Source organism: Trachemys scripta, chromosome 3 (assembly GCF_013100865.1).
Source record: "Trachemys scripta elegans isolate TJP31775 chromosome 3, CAS_Tse_1.0, whole genome shotgun sequence".
In the NCBI taxonomy this organism is placed as follows: domain Eukaryota; kingdom Metazoa; phylum Chordata; order Testudines; family Emydidae; genus Trachemys; species Trachemys scripta.
The window spans coordinates 141,001,117-141,025,031 of record NC_048300.1 but is presented as its reverse complement, the minus strand read 5'-3'; the positions used below and the strand labels follow the sequence as shown (position 1 = coordinate 141,025,031).

The following is a 23,915-nucleotide window of genomic DNA, read 5'->3' as shown; positions in this document are numbered from 1 at the left end:
TAGGACAAGAGAAATGTCATTTAAATGTCATTCAACTCTTCTGAAAAAGAATGTATAATTTTAACATACTCTCCAGAGTGCATAGTGAACTTTATACTTCACTCCTCAGAATGTTTATGTACATAGAGATGTGTCTTGGCTATTTCATTCACTGCAGCCTTCTAAACTTTCTGAGTTACTTAGAAGTTGTGTGTTTGATTTAAATCTTACAGTACACTGTCGACACTATACAAATTAAACCCAGAGTTCATATTTAAATTGAATATTGTTTAAACAATATAACTGAGCTCAACACTTACCTTCATTCATACTATTTCATTAGCAAGATCTACACAATCAGCATTATACCTGTTCATTTGGGGTATATGTGAAGCAAATATGTTTCACATGGGCATTTGTATAGGCTTAGTAAAGTTTGAAAAAGAAAACTTTCATCTTGAAAAATCATATTGAAGCCTGACTAACTTGTACCTACACAGAAAAATAACACCTATGATGATTATAAATAAAACAAGTTAGTGGGGGGGTTGGGGGGAGACAACTGTTTTTTCCATTTATTGTATGGTCACCAATAAAAGATGGTCACCATTTTCCATCGTTTCCAACTGTAATGAAGCCACCCTTTCACTAAAGCCAGCGTACCTCTCAACTTTAAAACCTTCATGTGTGATACAAGCCACCAAAACGTATGACAAATGACCGAATGTAATTTGTGTGTTTCTGCCTACTGTACCATAAATGACAGATCATCTTTTCCCATAATAGAACATTTTTTAAAGAATGTTTCCTCATTGTATGATGTAAAGGTATGACCTTAGATTGTATTATAATTACATCTAGAAACAAAGAATGTAGGCAATACGTATAAGATTAGGGACTGTACTCTAGAATGCAGTGACTTCAAAAAAAGGACTTAATGGTAATGATAGATTACCTTGGGAGCTCATGTTGGTTATGCAGTAGCTAAGATCATGAACATAATCCTTCCATGTATAAGCAGAGAAATACTGAGTACGAGTAGAGAAGTGGTACTACCTCTGTATACAGCATTAGTGAGACAGTTACTGGAATACTGTGTTGAGTTCTGGAGTCCATACTTAAAAAAAAAAGATGTTGAAAAATTGGAAAGGCTTCAAAAAAAAAAAAAAAAAAAAAAAAAAAGAGCTACAAGAATGATTCATGGTCTGGAAAACATATCTTATGAAGCTCCATCTACCTTGATTAAGAGATGACTTGATCACTGTCTTCAAGTACCTACATGGGGAAGAGATTTCTGACCGTGGCTCTTTAACTAGCAGAAAAAAACAACAAAATCCCAAGGTTGAAAGCCGAAGCTAGATAAATTCAAGCTAGGAATAAAGTACACATTTTTTAAGGGTGAGTGTAATTAACCAATGGAACAACTCACATAGCAAATCTACCCTGTGTCTGTCACATGAAGACTTTAAATCAAGAATGGATATTTATCTAAAAAATATGCTACAGCTCAAGTTATGGGTTTGATGCCAGAATTACTGGGTGAAATTCTTTAGCTTGTGTTGTGCAGGAGATCAGACTAGATAATTATAGTGGTCCATTCTGGTCTTAAAAATGTATCAATTTGGGAATATTAGAGATGTGGGTTCTACTCCTAGCTCTGGTAAAAAGGAACCTTATGCAATCCCTCAGTTAATTTATTAGTGAAATGGGATTGCCCTGAGTCCAAAGGTAGGACTGCACACAAATATAAACAGTGTGTGGTATAGATGAGATCTGAATTCATGATCTCCTGGCTCCCAGCTCTGTGTATCTTCCCATAGACTAAACAATATTTGAACAGAGATGGGAACCTGATTCAGCTCAAATGCTGTACATTTGAGAATTCTACTTGCCAGGTGAAGGTGAGGCTGCCCCTAGTAAGAATGCTCTTGTTTCTAATGCAACTGAATCACCGCTGCCCTCAGGGAAGACGGCCACTTCCTATTTTCTATGATTAGGAAACTGAGGAGACAGTCTACACTGCAAACTTCAACTGAGGCAGGAAACATCGACCAAGATTCTAGTGGGAACACAAGGGTAGTAATTCTCTAGCCTCTGCTGACTTTTTACAGCCTTAACAGGATACATTACGTGAGAAATGTGGATCTCATTGTTCTGGAGTTGGAGCCAATAAAGACAGATGCACAGTTAGTCTCCTTTCCCAACTCCTGCCCCTTACTCTCCCCCAAAAGTTGTAGAGTAGAACTAACTTTCTTTCTTTTCTTCTTCCTGACAGGAAGTAAGGAGACTGGGTTTCTTAACACCCAATAAATGAAGGCAGGTTGGGGAGCTATAAGTACAGTATTCCTCAGATAACTACTATTTGAGTGCTTTTTCTGCTAAAAGTTACATGCAGTGGCTGAGAATTGTGCAGTATGGTACCTGAAAACACTGAGAACTCAGTGGTATCACTGCTTGAAGAAAAAGGATGATACTTTTAGCCAGACTAATTAAATCAATATATCTATGTGACAACTTGCAGCTCCTGGCAATCTGCAGATGGAGGCGGATCCTCTCCTAATATTTTTTGTGTGTGTTTCTATTTCTAAGGATCCTTGATATTGTCTTAGGGAAAATATTTTCCCCAAGAGATACTATTAGGATGCTGTGTGACCATGTGACATTTAAAATCCGTGTTACATCGTTAGACTAAAATGTGAGCAATATGTTTTCCATGGCAGAACATTGTCTGGGTCCCACAGGAGGCTGCAGAGGATTGTTTAAGTATCTCTGCTATATTCCTACTACTGTTTTGGTCACGGGCAAACACTCTCCAATAACTGTTATGCAATTAAAAAGGAACTTTCATACTAGTGCAGACTGTATGAATATACTATAAAATGAGAACATTTGTGCCAACAGCAATCTGTGTTGTCTGTAACTTTCTATAACTTTCTCCAGATTATGGAAGAATTTTGTATTTCAATATGAATTTTTCCCTGATTAGTCCAGTTTCTGCTTGATCTTAAAGTTGTGCTCATTTGATTGGTAACTGACTGATGCTAGAAATAAATGTGTAGAAATTAGAATTTCAGTGCAAGTGTGATACAAGGGTTTTCAAACAACCAAGTAAGAAATCTTGATATCAAGGCAATTTTTAGGAAGTGAATATGGAGATTCATCACATTCAAAAAAATCTTCGGGTGCCTCTTCACTGAAGACTTGTCTCATTTCTAATGGAGCTGGTCGGACTAAACTGGTCTAAATACCAGTAGTGCGGTGCATCTAAATGAGCCATTTTGTTTCGGGTGCAGCTGCCCAATGTCTGCAACTGCAAGTGCTTCAGCTGCACCCCTCATCTGGCTACCCTCTCTCAGAGTCACCCTTGCATTCCCTGTGAAAGCAGTTGCTTATGGGAGATTTGAAAGTCCAAAGGATGTGGGAGAGGGGCTTGTACTGCCCTAACTCTCTTGGAATCACAACTATTTCAGCAATATTTTCTAAATATAGAGCCATGCTGAACAGACTGAGCTTACTCTTTATTCAGAGAGAAATTTCAACTAATGAATCACCTAGCATCTCAAGAAACCCAGAAGAGGGCATGGAAGGTGTTCATTCAACCATGGGAAGAGGCAGAGACTGAGACCAGCAGTGCATGGAATTCATACTGCGACTTTCTGAGCGTCTCAGCCTGTTTAATCCTAGCCTAACAAGCCCAGTAAGTTACTTGAAGGCAGTATTTGCCAGGCAAGTGCAGCTTTTGCATCAGAACCACGACAAAGTGGTGGGACAAAGATATTCCCAAAACATGGGTCCATCTTTGCATCTCTAACCCTCGCCCCGTTGCATTGTGGGAACATAAATAAAACGTAGAGAATTTTTCACTTGATCTTAGCTCATAGAGAGCCGAGAAGCGATATTATATCTGGACCCAAACCACATCCTGATTTTGACAAGTTCTTGTATAGCCAAGCTGTTTTGTTCATATTTACTTCTTAGTGTCCAGCAAAGTTTCAGCAAATGTAGTTACCCTTCGATTCCACGCATTCTTAGCTTTTGGGTTTTATTTTGCTATTCTTTGATTGACATCTTCCTATCACATCACATGTACAGTTTTAATTAACTACCCATCTGATTATACAAAGCCTGTAGCAACAGACCACTGTTTCCATTTCAGTCTAATCAAGGGTGATCCAAAGATTTTGCTTCTTCGTTGTCTGACAATATGCTTTACTCGGTCTTCTTTGCAAGTACTAGGTTCTCTGAACAGTATTTTTACAATGATTCCAAGTGTGTTTCAAAGAAGAGGCTTCTGAATCATTTCTTGTGTACCTAGGTGATATTAAGACTAGGAGCAATTGCTGTGAAAATGCTAGAATTTAGTCTGGTTCCTAGACAACGGATGTCAACAACTCTACAAGCCCCGAATTTCATAAAGATCTTTCACAGAAATGTCCACTCCCCAAAAAAAAATTAAAAAAAATAATTAAAAAGTCACACTTTGAGATTTATTAAAACAAAAATACTTTACCAAGGTAGGGCCCGTCTCAGAAGCAGAATGTTCAGTCTCTGAATGGACTATTTCAGTTCCAGGCACATGTGACTCATTTCCTGAATTCACCAGAAAGTAAGTGTGTCCAAGAAAACAGTCGTTATTCTGAGGGTGAAGAGCACTGTTGGCAAAGGGATTGGGGTGGCAGCACCACTCCTCAACCAAAGCACTCCAGTTTTCACTTGGTAGGGGAAGAACTCGGAGAAACGTCCTAATAGAGGAAAGAAAACAAGATATTTCAATCTATTACAAGCATTTCTAAGGCACCTGTCATCAATGGGTCTGAACACACTGCAAAAAAAACAAGCAAACATGAGATTCCCCCAAGATTTTGAGGCCATTCTTTGAGCTTCCCTGTGTGTTTTCCTCTCATGCCTATCTTTCTCTTTCTGCTGCCTTCTATGTACAGTTTCTTGTCTCCTTACTTAAAGCCTGCACTTGCAATTTTGCCTGCTTTACCACTTTGCAAATGTATATGTTTTTTTCTAAAGTTAGCTCACAATCTTTGAGCAGATGCTCACATATTTTCCCATCGCTGCAGTCCACCATGTCTCCCACCAGGAGGTCTCTTAAGAGGCCAATACTTTCCTGGGTACCTTCTTGTGCCTTCTGTATTCTTATGAAATATTTCACTTATGCACATGTTTCCTTCTTTCTAGATAACACAATAGATTTCAGATTGTGTTAGCACCTTAGCAAAATCAATACTGTCTGCAGATGAGAGTTGAAATATATTAAAAAATCTATTTAAAGGTCAGCTTGTGACACCCTGACACCCCAACATTCACCACTGAAATGTAATTAGGATGTCTTATACAAATTATGACTTGTGAGGTGTCATTCTAAAAGTCTTGATCTGCCAGACAGTAATACCTCATTGGATTGTATGTGCTATTGTTGTATGTGAAGTAATACATAACACATATGTAGTGTTGCTGAAACATGTCTTGAGGTTGAAAGCATCCACAGGCAGCCTCTTGGGTACAAGAGTAAAAAGGCCAAACAACGTTAATGGCTTATTGAGGAAATGCACACAAGCACAAGGATTACCCCAGGAACTGTGTACAATAGAAACCTCTCAGAGATAGCACTACACAATGGGAACTATTTGACCCAGGTCACAGTAAAAGAGCTTTCCAGCAAGTGGGGAGAAGATACAAAAGGGGGGAAATGACATTATGAGGGGACCTCACTTTCCCTGCAACAACACACCTAAGGAACAAAGACTGAACTGTGGGACGTGACGGTCCCAGGCTAGAAGGATTTTTAACCTATGTATGAAAACCTGGAAAAGCCAAGGCAACTTGTGCCTTAAGAATCTGCCAGCCTGTTTATCACTCAGGGTGACAATTTGGTAATTTATATCCTACGTATCTAGTGTGTTAAGTTCAGTTTGCAGTTTTTGTTTATTTACTAAGGTAATCTGCTTTGTTCTGTTTCCTATCCCTTATTATCACTTAAAACTTGCCTTTTGTAGTTAATAAATGTATTTCTTGTTTATACCAAAACCCAGTTTGTGCAACTCATAACTCTGGGGTGGGGGGGGACGAGGGGCAGAAGCTGTGCATATCTCCCTCCACATTGAAGGAGGGGGGGTGATTTTTATGAGCTTGCGCTGTGCAGATCTCTCTATACAGCGCAAGATAATATTATTTTGGGTTTACATATCGAAGGAGGTGAGCACGTGAGTGCTGGGCAATCCCTTAGCTGAGACCTCCCACAGAGAACTGATCGCAGGCTCTATGTGATTCTACAGCTGGGTGTGTCCCTACCTGTGTGTATGCTGGAAAGGGGCTTGAGAACCTGTCACATCAACACAGATTAAGGGAACACAGGCTGCTGGGACAGGTGGGCTCAGTGGGACCCCAGCACGTCTTGTGGCACCCTGAAAGGGGGGTTCCAACCCCTCACACAGCTATCCTTACAAATTCTGTAGCTATGACAAGGCTTGGCAAGCCAGTCAATTGACCACCTATTATTTGACCACAGTCAAAAACTGTCAAATGTTCCAGCACGAACGCCTTGATGCACACAGCGGCCTACTTTATTGATTGCATCATACTTCCATTCTTTCATTTTTTAGAACTTCATTTTATTGTGTTTGGCATTTTTCTGAGTTAAAATAACTTTAAGTAACTTTTTTTTTTTTAATGAGGCATAAGTACCTTTCTAAGACTAAGCCTACTGGAGACCATCAAGACTTACTGTTTTATTACTGTTCTAATAAATTAGTGTTTTAAAATATTTGATCACTTTTGACATTATCTCATAATATTCAACCAATATTTGTTCCATCAACTAACCAGTTATTTTGGGGCTTGTCAAATGCCTTATCCAATCTTCCTTACTGCTCTCAAATCCATCCACTCCTATTACTACATGGTGTTCTTTGCTTTACAGCAACCAGAGTTGTATTTAACAATTATATTTGTTTTCTTCAAGCATTATGTAACATAAACCAACAAAGCCTGCTTTAAACTGGCACCTGTCAATGTCTGATCTGCACCTGCAGTCCAGAGCCCCCACCTTGCCTTGCCAGACAGAGACCTTTAGTCTCCACCAAGTACCCCACACAGCCTTACATAACAATAGCAGCTGCAGCATTGCCACAGCTTGCCTCATATGGGGGCATGCAGAGCCCTCCTAAACAGACCATCTACCCCCTTGGCTTGGCCATTCCATGCAGAAATACAGCATTTTGGGCCTTGTACATCTGTCAATGGGAAGCCAGGATCTGGGCCCTTATCTGTCTCTAGAACTGGATAAATGACATCAAATTAATGCAGCACTGGTTCAATTTTAGAAGAGTTTGAATTGTATTGAGCAATGATTCACTGAAGCCAATCTAATACAACAACATGGGCTTATTAGGGGTCCAGTCCCTCAATGGAACCCCACGCTATTGTAAGGCTCTACCCACACAGGGTCCTATACTGGAAGAAGACACTGTTTCAGATTTTCTTCTCTCTTTTAATTTATATAATACCCCAAAACTGCAGTCCAACATTTTTTTTAGAAAGTATACATTAAAATCCTCTCTATTGAAAATCTATTTGCATTATAAAATTTAAAAATAAAATTGTATGGCTTTATGCAGATTACCCCGCCCTAAAACCCTCATTGAATTTAGAATAATATACCTTTCTTTAAAAAGCAACAGAGGTTCCTCTGGCACCTTTAAGACTAACAGAAGTATTGGAGCATAAGCTCTCGTGGGTGAATGCCCACTTCATCAGACGCAACAACACAGGAAGAAGAACTCCACATGGACTCCTCCTAAGGGTCGAAATGACAGTCTGGACCTATACGTAGAATACTTCCGCCAACGTGCACAGGCAGAAATTGTGGAAAAACAACATCACATGCCTCATAACTTAAGTCGTGCAGAACGCAATGCCATCCACAGCCTCAGAAACCACCCTGACATTATCATCAAAGAGGCTGATAAAGGAGGTGCTGTTGTCATCATGAACAGGTCTAACTACCAGAAGGAGGCTGCCAGACAACTCTCCAATACCAAATTCTACAGGCCACTTTCCTCAGATCCCACTGAGGAATACACTAAGAAACTGCACCATCTACTCACGACACTCCCTACACTAACACAGGAACAAATCAACATACCCTTAGAGCCCCAACCGGGGTTATTCTATCTACTACCCAAGATCCACAAACCTGGAAATCCTGGACGCCCCATCATTTCGGGCATTGGCACTCTCACTGAAGGACTGTCTGGTTATGTGGACTCCCTACTCAGACCCTACGCCACCCGCACTCCCAGCTATCTCCGTAACACCACTGATTTCCTGAGAAAACTAGAATGCATTGGTGACCTCCCAGAAAACACCATCCTAGCCACCATGGATGTAGAGGCTCTCTACACAAACATCCCACACACAGATGGAATACAAGCTGTCAGGAACAGTATCCCTGATGATGACACAGCACAACTTGTTGCTGAGCTCTGTGACTTTATCCTCATGCACAATTATTTCAAATTTGGTGACAATATATATCTCCAGACCAGAGGCACCGCCACGGGCACTCGCATGGCCCCACAATATGCCAACATTTTTATGGCTGACCCAGAACAACGCTTCCTCAGCTCTCGTCCACTCACGCCCCTTCTCTACCTATGCTACATTGATGACATCTTCATCATCTGGACCCATGGGAAGGAGACCCTGGAAAAATTCCACCATGATTTCAACAGCTTCCACCCCACCATCAACCTCAGCCTGGACCAATCTACACGGGAGGTCCACTTCCTAGACACCACAGTACAAATAAGCGATGGCCACGTTAACACCACCCTATACCGAAAAGCCACCGACCGCTACGCCTACCTTCATGTCTCCAGCTTCCACCCCGAAACACACCATACGATCCATCATCTACAGCCAAGCGCTGAGGTACAACCACATCTGTTCCAACCCCTCAGACAGAGACCAACACCTACAAGATCTTCACCAAGCATTCTCAAAATTATAATACCCACACAAGGAAATAAAGAAACAAATCAACAGAGCCAGATGTGTACCCAGAAGCCTCCTGCTACAAGACAGGCCCAAAAATGAAACCAACAGAACCATCATCTACAGTCCTCAGCTTAAACCTCTCCAATGCATCATCAGTGATCTACAACCCATCCTGGACAATGATCCCTCACTTTCACAGACCTTGGGAGGCAGGCCAGTCCTCGCCCACAGACAACCCGCCAACCACGCACTGCACCATAACAACTCTAACTCAGGAACCAACCCATGCAACAAACCTCAATGCCAACTCTACCCACATATCTACACCAGCAACACCATCACAGGACCTAACCAGATCAGCTACAACATCACCGGCTCATTCACCTGCATGTCCACCAATGTTATATATGCCATCATGTGCCAGCAATGCCCCTCTGCTATGTACATTGGCCAAACTGGACAGTCACTACGCAAGAGGATAAATGGACGCAAGTCAGATATCAGGAATGGCAATATACAAAAACCTGTAGGAGAATACTTCAACCTCTCTGGCCACACAATAGCAGATGTAAAGGTAATCATCTTACAGCACAAAAACTTCAGGATCAGACTCCAAAGAGAAACTGCTGAGCTCCAGTTCATTTGCAAAATTTGACACCATCAGATCAGGATTAAACAAAGACTGAATGGCTATCCAACTACAGAAGCAGTTTCTCCTCCCTTGGTGTTTACACCTCAACTGCTAGCAGAGAACCTCACCCTCCCTGATTGAACTAACCTCGTTATCTCCATACGGATTTATACCTGCCTCTGGAAATTTCCATTACTTGCGTCTAATGAAGTGGGCATTCACCGACAAAAGCTTATGCTCCAATACTTCTGTTAGTCTTAAAGGTGCCACAGGACCCTCTGTTGCTTTTTGCAGATTCAGACTAACACGGCTACCCCTCTGATACTTGATACCTTTCTTTAACATAAATTAAGTAGTCAGATGTTTGCTCTACACATAAAACTTGGGAATTCAGTCATAACAGTAAATGTAATGCAGTAATTAAAAAACACTTGATTCTGCATTTGATTTTTCAATGCACATATAAAGCACTTGTGTAGCAAAAATAATTTTTTGGCCTAATGGAAAGGGCAATCGCCTTAAAAGATAATTCATGAAAATTAATTTAAATTACATTCTGCTCTACTCTATGAAAGCTACTGAATGACAGAACCAAAGCCCTGAAAGGCGTACTTTTTGTCTATAACCTCCTCTTCTACAGTATAATCAGTAGGAAAGAAAAAAGCATCCTAAAATCTCTGTCAGATTTTCCATGGCCTGAAAGCTGCAATCTTCCCTACATTGAGTAGTATGGAAGGGGCAGAGGGCATGATTCTGTATCTCTGGAGAGCCATGAGACTCGTGGAAAGAATCAGGCTCTAATCCAGTGGATCTCTGATCATCTGCAAGGAAAACCTGCCCTCCACACATCTCTACAACCTTCTTTCCCCTTCCCCCCCCACTCCCAACATCTATGTTATCACAAGCTGTCATACGCTACCCCTCTCTCTGGTGATGCCAAAGTCGGAGGGAACTAATGTTGTTTCTAACAGCATTAACTACAATACTGACTTCAGCTTGGAAATGAGGCAGTGTGGGAAAGGAGAACACCAGATACAGTGGCAGCTACCCTGCTCCATCCTGTCATACCTTCCAGATCTGTGTAGCCAAACCAAGCACCAGAGGCTTCCTGAAAGGAGAAAAGCATGGTGGAGAGCCACTGCCACGCCCCACACACTTCACCCTTTTATTCCAATTTGATCTTCTGTGTGCTCAGGCGTGGAGAAGAGTGCAGTATCCATGCATATACATATAGTAAATAAATTAAAATTTGAAAATGTTTATTTTGGGATGGAAATGCCTCTGATAGCATTCAACTGAAAATATCACAAATACTACTGACAAGAACTTAAAAAGTTCTGGTCATTCTTTAAATATATAAAAATAAAACACAAATTAGCTGCTAAAACACTTCATAAGGAAAAGCCATGGAATCATCATTTGGTTACACTCGAGTAAGTCATAAATTAGTACAGCTGATGGCAATATAATAGAAACGGATTACATTTGAATTGCCAATTTGAATATTAGGAGTGACACAGATCCTAAGAGATAGCAAGTACGTCTGTTAGAATGTGCACATGTTCAGCTGAAGCTGTCAAATTGCTCATCACAACAGCCAGACAACCCAGCAACTCTGCACTAAAATTCACGGTCAATCTGCAGACTTTGTAAGAGAGAGCGATAAGGCAGACACACAAAGTTCAGGTACAGCTTACACACTTCTGAAGGTTCAGGGCTGCTCAAATCTGGGAAGCCGATTTGGCCCATTTAGCTGTAGGAGTCCAATAAAAAGTTCAGCTCGAGATATTAACTTTCCCAAGTTTGGAGGAGTTCGGATTTAGGATTTTGAAATCTTGGGAACAGGGGGAATGGGAGAGAGTGTCCTAACAGCGACAGATGTTACTGGGCACAGGCCCCATCCTCCGCGTGCCAAGCTTCTTCAAGTCCTGTAGTAGAAGGTGCTCAGCACATGGGGTTCCACAGAAGCACACTAACCACTACAGAAAATCTCTTCAGAAAAATTGTATTATACTTCATTATTATGACTCTATAACTTTCAGGGCAAAGGGCTAATTTTACCCTTTCCCTGGGAGACAAAAGGTAGCTTTCCACCAACACCTACTCTGGTTGGTCACATTAGAAGTACAACTTGTTGACAAGGGAGAATTTATAGGACAGAATGAGCAGAATCAAACAGGATTCCCGAAATGCAGAAGGAAACAAAAACATGTAAACATTTATATTAAAAAAGGGCTCCTAAAGCTATAATTAATTAATAACCATTAACATTTCTTAAACAATCTCTTTGACAAACTTTCCCTGCAGTATTTGCAATACAAAATACTGAAATGCTTTGTTAGTGTAGGACAACCAGAAAAGGAAACTGACTAATAAATACACTTACCTCTTATCTATGGATGAAAAGCCCTATACCTCAAAACACAGAAGAGAATAAGACTCATCATCCTGATTCCAAAGATGGGGAGTCTGAGGCACAGACAGACAAAATGACTTGTCTGCTACAGTGAAGAGCCAGGAAAGGAACCCAGATCTCCTAAATTCCTGTCCAGTGCCCTAACCACTGAAACACATTGTCTCCCCTAGTCTTTGTTATTTTCCACTTTGAGTGACATTCCAAAAGTAAACAAATAGCGTAAATGATGAAAGATTTGTTTCAGATAATTTCACTTTTAACAATCTCTGGTGTACATGAGTAACAGATGAGGAGGCTTTTAAAAATATGACTTTTAACCTGTCCATCTTAGTGCATGATTAACACGAATAGCAACCACTCCTAACAGAATATTAGGAAACATTAGGAAAGGGATAGATAATAAGACAGAAAATATCATATTGCCTCTATATAAATCCATGGTACGCTCACATCTTGCATACTGCACAGATGTGGTTGCCTTGTCTCTAAAAAAAAAAATATATATATATATATAGGAACTGGAAAATGTACAGAAAAGGACAACAAAAATTATTAGGGGTATGGAACAGCTTCCATATGAGGAGAGATTAATAAGACTGGGACTTTTCAGCTTGGAAAAGAGACAACTAAAGGGGGGTATGATAGAGGTCTATAAAATCTTGACTGGTGTGGAGAAAGTAAATAAGGAAGTACTATTTACTCCTTCTCATAACACAAGAACTAGAGGTCACCAAATGAAATTAATAGGCAGCAGATTTAAAACAAACAAATGGAAGTATTTCTTCACACAACGCACAGTCAACCTGTGGAACTCCTTGCCAGAGGATGTTGTAAAGGCCAAGACTATAACAGGGTTCAAAAAAGAACTAGATAAATTCATGGAGACTAGGTTCATCAATGCCTATTAGCCAGGATGGGCAGGAATGGTGTCCCTAGCCTCTGTTTGCCAAAAGCTGAGAATGGGTGACAGGAGATGGATCACTTGATGATTACCTGTTCTGTTCATTCCCTCTGAAGCACTTGGCACTGGCCACTATCGGAAAACAGGATACTGGGCTTGCTGGACCTTTGGTCTGACCCAGTATGGACATTATGTTCTTATGTTATGCAGCATTTATTAATATAAAACATAAAACTATTTCTTACCGTTCTTTTATTATGATTTCACCACAAGATTGACAGTAAAAGGTGCAACTCTTCTGCGCCTTCAGACTTTCACTCAAAGTTGAAATTAATTCTACAGATATTAAAGAGGACATAATAAACATCAAGTTCCTGTTGCATCTACATAAATTTGCACATAAAAAACCTGGGTATCCACTCATTAGCTCCAGAAAGCTGAGATTCTAACTACTACAAGCAAGAAGAAAAATATTGACATTCCACACACCAAATTCTTTGTACACTTCAACATCCTGCCTGCTTATAAGAAAAGAACAGGCAAGCAGAGCTGAATGAAGACCCATATTCACAGCATCTAGCATTTACTGTAATGAATACATGCTGTATTTGAATGGTCATTTTTTGAATGGTCATTTTTAACAGTTTTACAAGCTTCATGTTGGAGGGGCTAAAGTTGTGTCAGGGTCAAGAGGATCCTTGTAAAGTTACATTTAGATCAAATTAAATCTTAACCCTGTTAGTGTAAGCTCTACTGATCTCTGGCTTTGCTGTGTGATGGTGCCTCCCTTAACTTACCACACTAGATATTGGGGGGGTGGGGAGGGGAGGGAGAGCAATAGTCTAAACTGTCAACCAAGTACAGGTATATAACATAGCAACAAAACATGCTCTCCCTCAAAAAATGACAGTTTCCAATATAGCAATACCCTCTGCTGGCCAGCAAAGAGAAAACACTACAACTAAAGCCAGTTCAGACAGCATATTTTCCCAGTTATAACAGAGAACTAAAAATAATCAATAAATATGACTGAATCAAAACAAAACTACAAGTGTACCATTGTGGGCAGATGAATTTGAACTTACCTAATGTGATTCAGAAGTAGCCAGCATATGCCACATTTTCAAAACTGGAGCCCTAAGTTGCCATAGTGAAAAATTAGGGCTGTCAATTAATTGCAGTTAACTCACATGATTAACTCAAAAAAATTAATCGCTATTAAAAAAACTTATTGTGATTAATTGCACTGTTAAACAACAGAATACCAACTGAAATGTATTTAAATATTTTGGGATGTTTTCTACATTTTCAAATATATTGATTTCAATTCAAACACAGAATACAACATGTACAGTGCTCACTTTATATTTTTATTACAAATATTTGAAAAATACTATTTCTTTTGTTTTTTACAGTGCAAATATTTGTAATCAAAAATATAAAGCGAGCACTGTACACTTTGTATTCTGAGTTGTAACTGAAATCAATATATTTGAAAATGTAGAAAACATCCCAAAATATTTAAATACATAGTATTCTATTATTGTTTAATCACTTGACAGCCCTAGTTATTTTCTCACCTTGTTTTTCCCTCATATGTTCGAAATAACGTGTAAAAAGTCTCAGATTATCCATAAACAAAAATTATATTTTCTAAACAATGGCCTTGCTTTTCTTCTTCTCAAGGAATTTGGTAGACAGTGTCTAAATCAGAGGAAAACAAAATAAATTGATCACCCTTACTTGTATTTGAATCTGCTTGAACTTGCAGCCTCACATGTAAACCATCTCCAACTATATACTGTAGTCCTCGACAGGAAAAAGGAACAATCCTGACCTCTGCAGGAAAGCTGATCATCTTGCAGGCTTGACAACTTTTTATTTCTAATGATCCTGGAGCCACTGTAATATCCACTGGCAAATTTCCTGCTTTTGGCTCACTAGAGATTTAAAATACACATAAATTTTTATATCAGTTAGAAAGAAAGCTTTACAATGGGGGTTTAGTCATACATAATGTTGACTTGTTTAAACAAACACATTTTCTCAAAGTTGAAATGCTTCTGACTTTTATTTATTTAAATTTTGTGGCTGTGGATGATGCAATTTTTTGTTGAGTCCAACGTTAAGAAATGTATATGGATTAAAACCATAAATTAATGCATGCTTTTCTACAATCCACAAATATTTGTCTCCAAATTAGTACACACAAGATTTATTTATTGGGAAATAAAATGGCAATGTAATAGTTTCAACTGTCAAAAATCCCAGCCACGTATCAAAATTACACAAAAATGAGAGAGACAGTATGATGTGGGAGGGGTCACAATAATTATAAATAAAATGTTCGGTCTTTCTCCCATTTAAATCACCAGCAAAATTCCCATCAAATTGCATGTGGATAGAACTGGGTCCAAGGTATCTGAACCTGAATTCCTTGCACTCATAATTCCCTCTGAACCCTCAGAGTAGATTAAAACTAGAAGAGAAAATATCAGTTCCTAATGTTAGCAGTTGTCTGTTCCCAGACCACACTATGAGGGAGGCAGAAAAACAGACCTTTGTTTATTAGAAGAAACCAACACATTTAAATGTGGAAACAGTATTTTGCAGAAATCACAGAGGAAAAAGTCACTTTTAATACTTTCTGTATGGGTTTGATGTGCCTTTGAAATTCACTGGGCCAACTGTTTCCAAGATTCATAGAAAGTAGTATGATATTCATTCATTTTCATCCACATTTTTCACTTTTCATTACATATGGACTGCATTTTGCTGATTTCTGCAGTTAAGATATTGAACTTCACAAATCATGTACAGTGCCCACATAATAGATTTTTGACGCATTTGCAAATGTTATTGTTGAAAGTTACTTATGTATTTGTTGAGGGAGGGGAAGCCGGCAAACAGGTTTATTTGCGCAATTAAGATTGGAATTCAAAGAATATATGAAACAGAATCAGATAAATACCTCAGTAAATAGAGGAACACCATCTAAATGCTTTTCAGTTGATATGTAATGATTTTTAAGATTAGAAATTACATTACGAGTAAAATTAGAAACTAGGACTACTTAGTGAGATTACGCGGTGCTGGGATAGCGACTAAAAGCACAAGAGGGACTGTGCTTAGGTAACCACCAGTCAAGCAACACAAGGAGCGTTGGGTGCATCAAAATGCCAACACAACAGTAAAAGTTGGGGAGGGGGCACGTTCTTGTCACCCAAGCGGTTGCACCTGAATGACCCCAGAACTCCAGCCGCCACAAGAGCCACGCTTGCAGATGCGCTGTCCCCACAGTGCCTCCAAAAGCCCCCTGAGCAGGAGCTCCTGAGCAGGCACAGCTAGGCAGCAAGGTAAGGGGCTCGGCCCCGCGCAGGGAGAGGGAAGCGGACACAGCCGCTCCTCTGCAATACCGGATAATCAGCAGCCCGCTCTGCATCCTCCGCCTGATCTCCAGGAAAACTGACTCCTCCATGTGCGCGCCGCCCGAAGCTCTCTGCCCGGGCCCCTGATGTTAGGGGGCTATGGAACACCCCTGGAGATCGCCCAGGCTACTCCCGGTCAAGCTGCCCGCCGGTGAACCCACGTGGAGAGGGGACTGTCTGAACCCAGCCCAGGAAGCTTTTTCACCAAAGAAGGATCAAGAGCGGAGCATACTTGTGCCGCCCGCCCTGCCGCCCCAACAGCGCCCTCTGGAACTGCAGTGCCCGCCATGCACACCGCACAGAGATAAGAGTCTCCCACAAAACGGACTTCGCTTTGGGGAGTGCCCCGCTATCCCATCCCAGTAACTAGGGTGACCAGATATCCCGATTTTATAGGGACAGTCCCAATTTTTGTGTCTTTTTCTTATATAGGCTCCTATTATCCCCTCACCCCTGACCCAATTTTTCACATTTGCTGTCTGGTCACACTACCAGTAACACAGAGAGCTGTTCTTGCTCCCAGTAGCCAGCTTTGAACTCAGTTCTACTAGTTACCCACCTCCTGCAAGACCAGAACATATTCACTGCTGGGCTAAGAAGTGTTTCTTCACCTGAGAATCCCCAATGACCCTGCTCAGGAAAGAAGGGGGTGCAGGAATTAAACTTGTGTTTATAATGCCCCATATGATTTTACAGCGCTGGAGAAATGTTTTATAATAACAATTAAATCCCAATTTGTTTTTAAGGACATTGGAGGGAAAAGGAAGGGAAGTTTCTTCTTTGCCTAAACAGTGTAGTCCACTCATTATTTTATGCAAATCTTGCATATGTAGTGTTTTTCTTAAAGTTCTGTCTCCTATTACTCCATTTTTTTCTCTTTTCTATATCTAGAAGCCTACCTGTGGGCTGAGTCCTGCTCCCTCTGAAGTCGATGGGCTTAATATTGGGCCCTATGTTTTAACTTCCTCTAGTTTGTTTGTCTCCCCCACCCCAGAAGCTACTTTTATTTCTTTTTACATTTGATTTTCTTTAAAATACTCTTTTTAAAAATCCTCTTTCCTTTTGTGATTTTACTTTCTTCTCCAATATTCATCTTCAGTGTTCTCTCTTTCTCTCCAGCTTCTCTCTTTCAATCCAGCAAATAAATGAACATAAATATCTTTACATATGTATGTAGTTCCACTGAGTTGAATGGGACTACTCACACATGTAAAGTTATTCACATGCATAAGTACTTGCAGGATCAAAGCAATAGTCCTCACTCTGCTCCATTTCAATCCCAGCAATAATTTTATAGAGACTGAGACTAATTCTAACCTCCTCTATATCACAGGCCGTTACATTTCACCCTAGTATGCATGCATTGAGCCCAATAACTTGTTAAATAGCTTATGTTTGGCTAGTCTAGTCTCAATTTAAAGACCACACAAGATGGAGAATCCACCTCTTCCCATGGTCATTTGTTACAATTGTTAATCGCTCTCACTGATAAAAATGTGTGCCTTCTTTCTAATCAGATTTTTTTCTGGCTTCAGCTTCCCGACATTAGTTCTTGTTAGCCTTTCTCTGCTAAATTAAGGAGCCCTTTTATCTGACATTGTTTCCCGATGAAGACACTTCTACACCGTAATTATGTCTCAGTCTTCTTTTTGATAAACTAAACATACTGAGCTCTTTAAGCATCTCGTGGTAAGGCATTTTCTCTAGTCCTCAAATTATCTTTGTGGCTTTCTTCTACACCCTCTCCAAGTTTTCAACATCCTATTTAAAATGTAGATGCCAGACAATAATGGACACAGTATTCCAGTATTTGTTTCACCCATGCCATATACAAATGCCTGTGTTGCTCTCCAAAATGGATGAATGATAAAAAGGGTGAGTAGGTCAAAGTGAATTTAACTTCAAATGCAGGTGAGTTGACAGCTAGTAAGAATATAATTTGTAAAACAGAATATTGGGAAATAAGATGGCAATGTAACTGTTTTTCTTTAACCTAAAACCATGAAACAAAATTGGGGCTCTGTTTTATTTTCTCAGGGGATAATGGGTAATCCAAAAGGGAAATCAGAATCTTCACCACTCTCAGCTCTATTTTCTTAATGACTTGCCAAGAGCAATATCTGACAAGTACAAAACCTGATTTGTTCATGTCACATCACCCGTATAAATGTTTTGTATAATGCAACATTAGTTCAACGATTCTGTTCCATCTATGAGTGACTGGAATACAGTTCACATTTGTCAATGGTGGTAATTTGTGGAAATGATAGATCAAGAAATATAATTTTTATTTCAGAAATGCCTATATGGTAATTTTATGTGTTATTTATTTCACATATGGAATTAGGACTACACATTATCACACCTGCAATGGGTCCATTAAAGGCCCACTTCTGAAGCCGAAATACAAATCCATAAAGCACAACCACAGACATCCACACCCGTCCATATACCCATATACAAAAATCTCTAGAAACTGACTCCCACGCACAGATACACACATTTATTCATGTTACACAACTAACATGTACTAACACATGTATTTCCACATTATTTACTGTTACAATTGTTGTTTACTGCCTAGAGGCCCCAACTAAGATTAGGGCCCCACTATGGTAGGTGCTGGACATTCACACAAAAAGAGAGAGTCAGCAACAAAGAATTTATAATTAAGGCTGTGAGACTGTCATGGAGGTCACGGATTCCGTGACTTTCTGTGACTTCTTCAGTGACCAGCAGAAGCAGCAGTTTGGGTGTTTGGGAGGGGGCTCAGGGCTAGGGGAGGGCTTACCTCAGGTTGGTTGATTCCCCAGCTCCCACTGGCATGGCCCTGCAGCTTCTCCTAGGTGGAGAAGCCATGGGGGTTCTGCGTGCTGCCCTCACCCGCAGGCTCCTCCCCTGCAGCTCCCATTGGCTGCAGTTTCCGGCCAATGGGAGCTTCGCAGCCGGCATTTGTGGCGGGAGCAGCGTGCAGAGCCCCCTGACCCCTCTTCCACCTCAGAGCTGCAGGGATACGTGGAGCAGGATAGGGAGCCCCTGCCAGGCCCACCAACCCTCCCACCCCAGCACCAGTGGGAGTCCTGGGCCGCACGCTGCTGCCAACCCCTGTTTCCCCCAGCACCTGGACCACATCCCCCAGAGCACCTGCGGCTCCCCACCCAAGTTTTAGTTAGGGGTATATAGTAAAAGTCATGGACAGGTCACGGGCTGTGAATTTTTGTTTACTGCCTGTGACCTGTCCATGACTTTTACTAAAAATACCCATGACTAAAATGTTGCCTTATTTATAATGTTACTCCTGGGGGAATTCTGCACCAAAATCTTAAAAAATCTGTGCACAATATTTTAAAATTCTGCAAAATTCTGCATATATTTTATTTGGGCACCACCCAGCCCAGATACCCACACCCTTTTCCCCCCAGAGCATAGCCATGGGGCAGCCCCTGGCTCAGACACCACCATCCTCCTCTTCCCCACAAAGTCCAGCCATGGGGAACCCCCCAGACACCAGCTGCCCTCCCCACAGAGGCCAGTCGCGGGGCAGCCCCAGAGCCCAGCCGCGGGGCAGCCCCGTACACCAGCCTCCCCCCCGAGCCCAGCCACGGTGTAGTCCCCAGCCCAGACACAAGCACTCCCAGAGCCTTTACTCCCCCCAGATTTTTTACTGTCACACCCGGGTACATGGCGTGCTGAGGTCCTGCCCTTCCTCACTGTTTGCCAGAGCTGGCTGGGTCTCCCAGGCCTTCTCCCATCCCAGGAGAGTGAGGGTCAATGAATGTGACTGGGCACTCCGCTCACTGCAAGCTGGGCTCTGCAGAGTCCAGCGGCCTCTAGTGGCAGCCAGAAATTCTGCTGGGGAAACAAGGAATTCTGCAAAACTGTATTCTGCAGTGGCGCAGAATTCTCTCAGGAGTAATTTAATGTAGCTAGAAAAAGGTGGGGAGAAATGCATGATACATTGGCTCTTTTGCAATTACTACTCAAGGACATTTACTTTGTAAGAAACAATACTTTTTTTAGAGTTCTCTTCTCTTTTAAAAACATGTTATGAAATGAACACGCACATTTTATGTCATCAATTTTTTGTGTGCACAAGCCAATAAAAGGATTAAAAGTCAAAGACTTAGGCTGCAAATTTTACTTACACAGGAATACACACATGCGGCAATACATGCACCTTCCTACACAAAGACACACAGTCTCTTACCTACACACAAATACATACAATGCATGCATGCACTGTACACACTTCCCTACAGTCATGCATACACGGAATGCATGCAACCCTACACCAGGGGTTCTCAAACTGGGGGTCGGGACCCCTCAGGGGGTCGTGAGGTTATTATGTGGGCGGGTCGCTAGCTGTCAGCTTCAACCCCAAACACCGCTTTGCCTCCAGCATTTATAATGGTGTTAAATATATAAAAAGTGTTTTTAATTCATAAGGGGGGGGTCGCACTCAGAGGCTTGCTGTGTGAAAGGGGTCACCAGTACAAAAGTTTGAGAATCACTGGGAAGAGACACGCTCTCTCACACATGCACCCACGCTTCAGGCAGCGGGGGGGGGCCAAAGCGCTGCGCTGCCTCAGGACCGGCAGGGGGCGCTGTGGCGCAGGCGGCCTGATGGGAGGAGAGGAGGAAACGGGAAGCCGCGCTGCATGCTGGGAGCTGTCAGTGGCTGCTCCGGTGCTTTCCGCTGTCGGACTCTTCCGGCTCTTGTCGCCCAGGTAACCAGACCCCTGTCCCGGCCGCGTTACCGGGTTCGGGCACCGCGCGCTGCTCCCGCTCCCCTCCCCCTCCCCGGCTTGTGCCGCTCGGCGGGTCACGGGCCGGGGACGCGGATCAGCTGGAGGCCGCAGCGGCCCTTTATCCCTCCCGGCCCTGCCTCTGCGAGCGGAGAGGGCGCTGGGGACATGCGCGGCGCGGCCCGGCCCGCCAGACGGGGGGTGCTCTCCGGACACCGTCCTGGGGCTGGGGCCCCTCTACTCCCCTCGCGCCACAGCCTGGCACCCCCCGGCTCCACACCCTGGGTATTTCATCCTTCCTCCCCGTCCCCTCTGCACCCCCCCTGCCCAAGGTGTCCGCTTCCCTCCGCTCCACAACCTGACCTTCCCCGACCTGGGTGCCCCCCTCCCCTTCCACCCTGGGTGCCCTTCTGCCCAGTGCACCGGGTGCCCCCTCCTCCCACACCACACCCTGACCCACCCTGGGTGTCCCACTGAGTTTCCTCTCCCTTTCTCCTCCAGCTTCTCCCCTTCCCCCTTTCCCCCGTGCTATACCCTGAGACACCCACCCCTGGATGTCCTCCTCCCTGCACACTACACCCTAACTCTCGTGCCAGCCCCCTCCACCGCTCTTCCCCTGTCTTGTGTGTCCCCTCTGAGGAGGTCCCCCTGAACCTTCACTACTGCCGTGGGTGTCGTCCCCTGCCTCCCCTCACCCCCCCCCCCGTGTGTAAAAAGGGGAAGGAAAGAAATCAAAAATAATGCAATAACCTGTTCCCCGGTGATCTGTGATTTGCTTTTCAACTTTTTTCTCTTGATGGTGCAATTCAAGGCAGTGTTTTTAATTTGTAAAGCCCTGTACGTTTTGTGAATTATCTACCTTTCTCTCTCCTCCTGTCCCCCTTTGCACTACTGCAATTGCTGAGATCAGCTAAGCTTATGCTGTTAGTCCCTATCTTTGCCCCTGCAGAATGTCTTGAGGGTAGGATGCCCAACAGAGGAACACTTGTGCTGCAAGAGCTGGAATCTGTTAACCTTCAGGTCATAGTGCAAAGCACATTTTTTGGGGTCAAATACCTGCATGCTTGTGGATATTAGTTGTCAAAGTTTTTCCTATGATGTTTGGAGCAGTACAGGGTTTTGTGGCTGGGTGTGCTTTTACTGCAGGCTGTTTAAATCTAAGATTTGCACCTGGATGCTAAAGTGGGAGATGCTCCAAAAAACACCAAATTCATTTATTATAAACTTTAAATTTTAAACTTTGTTCTTAAAGAAACAGTATTTGTATAAAGAAGAACAGGAGGACTTGTGGCACCTTAGAGACTAACAAATTTATTAGAGCATAAGCTTTCGTGGACTACAGCCCACTTCTTCGGATGCATATAGAATGGAACATATATTGAGGAGATATATATANAATGTAGGGTTGTGAGTTCAGCCCTTGAGGGGACCACTTAAGGATCTGGGGCAAAATCAGTACTTGGTCCTGCTAGTGAAGGCAGGGGGCTAGACTCAATGACCTTTCAAGGTCCCTTCCAGTTCTAGGAAATAGAACAGGGGTCGGCAACGTTGGCACACGGCTCGCCAGGATAAGCACCCTGGCTGGCCGGTCCAGTTTTATTTACCTGCTGACATGGCAGGTTCGGCCGATCGCGGCCCCCACTGGCCGCGGTTCGCCGTCCCGGGCCAATGGGGGCGGCGAGAAGCGGCGCGGGCGAGCAACATTTGACCAGTTTCCAGTGCAGCACATCGCTCGCCTGCGCTGCTTCTTGCCGCCCCCATTGGCCCGGGACGGCGAACCGCGGCCAGTGGGGGCAGTGATCGGCCGAACCTGCCACGTCAGCAGGTAAATAAAACTGGCCTGGCCCGCCAGGGTGCTTACCCTGGCGAGCTGCGTGCCAATGTTGCCGACCCCTGAGATAGAATATCTCCATTAATAAAAAAATAAATAAAACATGCTGTACATATACTTAAGAAGAGCTGTGAAGAGTTTACAATCGGAGGGACTTTACCTTTATTGTAATCATGACATTTGTCAAACTCACTCTGTCATCTTTCATTAATTATCACAAACCTTAAACTTTGCACTTCTCCATCTTTTTATGTGAACATGATGGCTTACGCTGACAATTGTAATTGCTGCTTAGAGCAATACTTGCATTTTAATTCTGAATGTATAATAGACAAAAGAATGTATGAGATAGAAGGGAGCCATTTAAACAGCAATATTTTCAAATTCCTGTCATGGGACAATAAGTAGCTCCTCCCCCAGGAGTCTCTGGCATCCAGTGGCCGCTGCGGGAGAGAGGTGCTGATTGGCCAGCGTTCCTCAGTTCCTTGGATTTAACTCAACAAAAGGGTCATGTGGAGCCTCTTACAGCTCCGTTTGAGGAGTTCACCCCACTCACCTGAATTAGGAATGGGAACCCAGCCTAACAGATGCTATGGATCTAGCTGTTTGCCTGTTTAGAGGATGTGGAAGAATTTTTTTTCTCCAATGGGCCAACTAGTAGAGGACCAGGGAGATTAATTTGTTTTGCCTTCCTTGCAGCACCATCAAGCCACGGTGGATTAAGTAGGAATGTGCTTAGTACCTAATTGAAGTACTGGGGTGGAGGTTGCTTATTCATCGCAACATTTGACCAGTTTCCAGTGCAGTTAAGTGAATTAAAATGAAAGTAAAAGACTTGGGATTTTGGTGATGGGCCTTGGGCTCATGTGATAGGGTGAGACCTTGTGGCTCTCATAGGCCAAGGTCCCATCCTGCTGCACCCTCTGTCCTCCTCGAAGGAGGGGAGCAGTCCTAGGACTCCGAGAGAGCTGAGTC

At 42.6% G+C, this 23,915-nt stretch overlaps 2 protein-coding genes across 12 annotated transcripts in view; one reads left to right on the top strand and one right to left on the bottom strand.

Annotated features, from left to right (window-relative positions):
* UBE3D (ubiquitin protein ligase E3D) overlaps nucleotides 1-16,537 on the bottom strand; it is a 110,403-nt gene extending 93,866 nt beyond the window's left edge. For both annotated transcript variants that reach the window (XM_034766140.1, XM_034766141.1), the window contains exons 1-4: nucleotides 16,353-16,537; nucleotides 14,680-14,876; nucleotides 13,182-13,272; nucleotides 4,490-4,721 (exon numbers count right to left, since the gene is read on the bottom strand). In XM_034766140.1, coding sequence (XP_034622031.1) covers nucleotides 4,490-4,721; nucleotides 13,182-13,272; nucleotides 14,680-14,876; nucleotides 16,353-16,414 — 582 coding nt within the window. In that variant the 5' untranslated portion in view covers nucleotides 16,415-16,537. The remainder of the gene's footprint in view (nucleotides 1-4,489; nucleotides 4,722-13,181; nucleotides 13,273-14,679; nucleotides 14,877-16,352) is intronic.
* Nucleotides 16,538-21,006: 4,469 nt separating this feature from the next.
* The window catches only part of DOP1A (DOP1 leucine zipper like protein A), a 101,131-nt gene continuing 98,222 nt past the window's right edge, over nucleotides 21,007-23,915 (top strand). For 7 of the 10 annotated variants that reach the window (XR_004645193.1, XM_034766130.1, XM_034766133.1 and 4 more), the window contains exon 1: nucleotides 21,034-21,091. The gene's annotated coding sequence lies outside the window, so the exon portion shown is untranslated. Of the gene's footprint in view, nucleotides 21,092-23,915 lie in introns of all 10 variants that reach the window. The other 3 variants (XM_034766128.1, XM_034766131.1, XM_034766129.1) reach the window with 3 other exon arrangements.